General features: G+C 40.3%; 1 protein-coding gene across 1 annotated transcript; it reads left to right on the top strand.

Annotated features, from left to right (window-relative positions):
- The first annotated feature begins 456 nt into the window (after positions 1 to 456).
- Positions 457 to 4,473, top strand: LOC130150695 (lymphotactin-like). Its single transcript, XM_056341889.1, is given in 4 exon segments — positions 457 to 724; positions 727 to 828; positions 3,386 to 3,503; positions 4,223 to 4,473. Coding segments are annotated over 4 exon segments (366 nt in total). The 5' UTR covers positions 457 to 684; the 3' UTR covers positions 4,329 to 4,473.
- Positions 4,474 to 5,063: the final 590 nt, after the last annotated feature.

The raw sequence follows: 5,063 nt of genomic DNA, 5'->3' as shown, positions 1-5,063 counted from the left end.
CATGAACAACTTTATACTCTTACTCCTCTTCGAAACCACTGTATTTTAGTTATGCCTGACTGGCAGGTGGGTTAGTGGATCTGGCTCTGTATGTAAAAAGTATGTTCACTCTTCCTTCTCCCAGCACATGGCAAATACCAGCTTTGACCATATCAAATCACAGAGAAAACAGAATTTGACACTCTCCACCACACACAGGAAACAGGAGTGATACCCCTCCAAACCTACACATTAAAGCGACCAACTATCTACAGCCACCATGGAAAAAGCCAAGACGTTCCTGTTTCCATCATCCTTTAGCTCACAGTTCCCCTTTTCAGTGGTCCGTGGTCCACTGGTCAAAGAGGTACCTCTGAAAGTTACTCTGTGCCTCTGCAGTGCGGTTTAGCTACAGCTCTCTAAATTGAGTTGTGAAAGGACAGGAACATTCATTAAAGGTTTCCACTACAGAACAAGAGCTCTCACTTTCTGCAGCTTGAAATAAACCCGACTTGCAACACAGAAGCAAGTGCAACCACAGCAGGGTTTGAGCAGGAAAAACCTTCACAGGGGGGCTAGTGAAGGACGAGTGGGGGAAAGGAGGTGGTTCTCTGTCACCAGAAAAAGTACTGCCACTCAATTTTTTCCACTTATCGTCAGCCCCCCCATGACGCCCCAAAAGCGAAGACAAGAACTGACCACTGAATGACAATATATAAACCTGGTGAAAGAGGGCTGACAATAGCCACTTCTCTGCCTTGACAAAGAAGTCACCAGCAATGAAGCTCCACGCTGCAGCTATCCTCGTCATCTTCTGGCTTGGCATCTTCACTCTGCACACAGTGAAAGGTAAGTTTACAGCCCAAAAGGAATACAGGAGTTGCTTCCCATTGTACCAGTGGTCTGATGAGCAGGATACATTCTCAGCCAGAGCTGATTCATAAGGTAAATCTTGCAAGAAATCCAAATCAGAACTGCAAGAAAGGCACCTTTATGGGAGATTTCATCTGATGCCCTGTCAATTAGTGGTTGGCTTCTGCTTTAATGCATGGAGAGTTTCTGTGCCATTGTTATCTCTCTTAGAATCATGAAATCTTGAAGACACAATGTCTTTTAATCTCGCTGATGTCATATAGCAATAAGTTCTATAGGTTAATAATATTTTATGAAAAATATCTCTTGAGTAAGATGTATTTTTTTCTTTTTCCAGATATACTACTTTTACATGTTTTGGGTTTTGGTTTTTTTTCTTTCTCTAACTATATAGCCTTAATCCCTCTAATGTCCCTATTTTAAAAAGTTCTTCCAGTTTATATCACATTTTGCCTATTTGCTTGTTTCTGTCCAAATGTTTTGTACAGATCAGCAAACTATGAAACAAACTGCAAAGGAGAGCAATGGATTTATGCAATGTCTTCTCTCTGTTCCTGATTTCATACAGTCTAACACCTTACTTGGGACCATTTATGAGCACTGATATGAGCCATGTTTATTAGCCATGCTTTAAATAAGTTTGTCTACAGTGATGTTTAGGTCTGTAACTTTTGGATTAGGCTACACATGTGAAAACATGAACATACACACATAAGCACATGTCTTCTTATACACAATCAGATTCACACAAACACATAAAAATCACAGAAAACACTCATATGCAAACCCACAAAAATATGCAAAGAGGAACACGTAGAAAAAGCATCTTCACAAAACCACACCAAAACCAAACTGAGACCTGCTAAGCATAAAAAATTATGTAGCTACACACTGGTTATGTGCTGCTACAGCTAAATCATACTACATTCTCTTACATGGATTAACGCTACTGCTGCTCATTTCTTCATATCACAGACAATCAGCTTGTCATGTCATTCTCCAGGTTGTATAGTTTGCCATAAATATCACCAAGTCTGAAAAAGCACATTGAGGTGGCGTGCAAGGGATAGAAAAAGGATTAGAAAGAAGAATGATAAAGAAAAAAAACCAAAACAACCCAACAGAAAAAGGGTAGTTATAGGTGCAGAGCGGTTCAGGTTTGTTCCCAGGCTTAGAGAAGCTCTGCTGGTATTCCCCACACACATTCCCTGGAGATAGGTTAGTAGCAGAGAGAGTATTTCCAGGACTAGTGAGGATTGCTTGACTATCTTTGAGGTCTTTAAATGCCACATTTTGAAAACCAGTCTGAGGCTGTAAGAAACGTATTTGTAATGAATCATCAAAAAATACATTGTTTTACTCATGACTAAAGCAAGATCAGAAGAGATATTCCTTCAGGCAAACAAAATCTCAAGAATAAGCAACTCTGCCAGTACCCATGCACTGACTATGCTACAGCTTCTGCAAAGGCTGGTGTGTGTTTGCCTCGGCTATTCCAATTATTTCAAACAAAGAAAAGCTCACAGATAATGAGATTATGTGAAGCAGGTTTTATATTTTGCAAGTTGTACCTGAACAGCTCTTGGACTTTTCTGAAGCTGGTTTCTCCATACATTTAAAAAAAAAAAAAAAAAAAAACAAAACAAAAAACAAACACAAAAAACCAAAACAAACTCAGAATACAGCAGTGTTCTGTTTGCCCCACTCATGCCTTCCCAAACCTGTCTTTGATGGGGAGGAGAAAACCAGAAACTAGTAAGTGGGGCCTTCCAGTCATGTATACTCCATCTCACTTAAATGACCTCCCATTTTTAGTTATCATCACATAAGGTAACAAGGGCCCAGAGAATTTTACACTGATACCACAATCCTCTTTATTAATCACCAGTGCGTTTCCCTGAAATGCATAAAAATGTTGAGGAAAGAGATGATAGCACTCCATTGCCTATGAAACCAGACTTATAGCAACAGTATGTAAGTACTTAGTCTTCTGGCAGATATACCTCTCTCTCTTTCAAGATTATTTTTTTTTTTAATGCTGGTTTTGGATGTCCAGTGTGAGACAAGTAGCCACATTTTCCTTTCCTTCACTTGGAAAGTAGGGGGAATTACTGATCCACATTCAGATGGCATTTAGACGTCCATCCCATAAAGGTGCTGGTTCTAGGCGCTACTCCATATGGACACTTATCTGCAGATGATACAGACCTAATTATGAATGATGCCAAATATTTTGTCTGCTATTGAAGCAGTGACTCCCTTGGGGCAGAACAACTACACAGTTGTTCAGGAGAATGGGTGAAAATTGGTGGCTTAACTGAAATAGCAGTAACACTTCAGAGATGGTAGGCTGCATCACAAAAATATACCTTAAGCTTTCTGCGTAACTGGTATTGTGGCTGTACATCATAAGACACTCATGTTCTAATCACTACTGGAAATCTGCTGGAATTCATAATTATTAAGTAACAATGGCTAAATATTGATACAGTATTGACTGCCTTTGTCATTTATCTATTTTTTCCCCTTCTAGGAAGCATTGCAAGTCAGTCCATGGCCAAATTCAGTTGTGTACGTCTGTCTACCCGGCAACTCAATATCCGAAATCTTGTCAACTATGAAAAGCGACAAGTTCCAGTAGATGCCATCGTGTAAGTATCCAGTGCCCAGTTCACCTTCAGATTCATCTATGCAAACACACTTACCATTGAAAAGGGAAAGGGAATCAGAAGACACTTCATGGCTCAACTCACTATATCTGGCTAGTTCGGATCACCCTTCCATTCCCCCATGAAGCGGTCACCTGGCAGCTGAGGGAGTGAGGGAAGAGGAGTGGGTCTCAGAGAGCTGGGAGATGTACGCTGCTCACAAAAGCTGACTGAAATCTCACTGAACAGCCTGATCTTTTGTGCCCAGAAAGTGGGAAAGATCTCAGTGAGGGGTCAGGGTGGAGCAGTCAGCAGCCCAGTGCACTGAACTGAGCCAAGGGGAAAGGTCATGTAGAAGAGTTTGGGGTAACTGACTCCTGCTAGGAGCTGTTTTTGGTCTTTTGATCTCATGAGCATACATTTTTATCAGGAAGTAAATGTTCATCATGATTTCATATAAAATCTCAGAATACCAGGTATGTTCGGTTTTCTAGATATCAGTATATATGAACATGACCATGTATGTTACATATGTACCTGTGTCATAATAGGGAACTAATGTTGCTAACTGCTTTTATTCCAACGAGCAACTACAAACTCTGGCATGTGATGTGGTTTTACCACATTATTCCTCATGTTCTGCATTAAAAAAGAGAACAGCAAACCTGAGTTTGGTGACTGGAATTTAATGGCCACCTGGTTTGTTTTCTTTCTTTCTACAGGTTTATCACTGCAAAAGGTATCAAGATCTGCGTAAGCCCTGATCACAAACAGGCGCAGGCTGCTATAAAGAAAATAGACCAAACACGTACCACCAAAGGCAAATGATGCTGTCCTAGGCAAGCATCTAAGGCCAACCAAATGGAATCATCATCAGTGCTGCACATCACAGGGAAGAAAACCTTAGTATCTGCCTTTAATTCCTATTTATTAGTTGGCAATAAATCTCTGAACAAGCATGAACTCAACAGAATCTGTTCATCACTGGCTGACTCCTTTATTTTATAGCTGGACTCTGTTACACTGTTTATTTTCTAAAATGCTTGCTAATATTTATTTACAACTGAATGTAGATATCTTCTCATCCTTGTTGTCCTGACCAGTATGGTGTTTAAGGGTGAGGCAGATACTTTCACATACTGTAGCAAAGAAGATGACCTTGCACAGAGCTGGATGAATGATGATGGAGGTCAGAATGTTCTGCATTGAGTGGGTTTGAGAAGGTGCTGTATCATTTAATGGTTACTCCTGCCTATATAATCTCTTAAGTAAACTAATCTTGTGTTTCAGGCTCTGATCACCTGATCAGTGCGGTATTCAGAAGGAGATTCTTGGGTCTTCTAGTACACAGTATTGCACTATTAGCTGAGTCCACAATGACGTATGGATACTCCTCACAAGGGGATGACATGGAGTAATTCAGTGTAACTCTATGAATTAACCCCATTCAGCTTTGTACTGGGGAAGAGTTATCCTACCCACTGACTTCTGTTAAGTCACTTCAGTTTTACTCTCGTGTGAGACAAACCTGAAGTAACTGTTTTACTTTTTCCTTTGCTTTTC

The sequence above is a fragment of the Falco biarmicus genome, chromosome 5 (assembly GCF_023638135.1).
Source record: "Falco biarmicus isolate bFalBia1 chromosome 5, bFalBia1.pri, whole genome shotgun sequence".
NCBI classification, from domain to species: Eukaryota; Metazoa; Chordata; class Aves; order Falconiformes; family Falconidae; genus Falco; species Falco biarmicus.
This window is presented reverse-complemented; position numbering and strand designations above follow the sequence as displayed.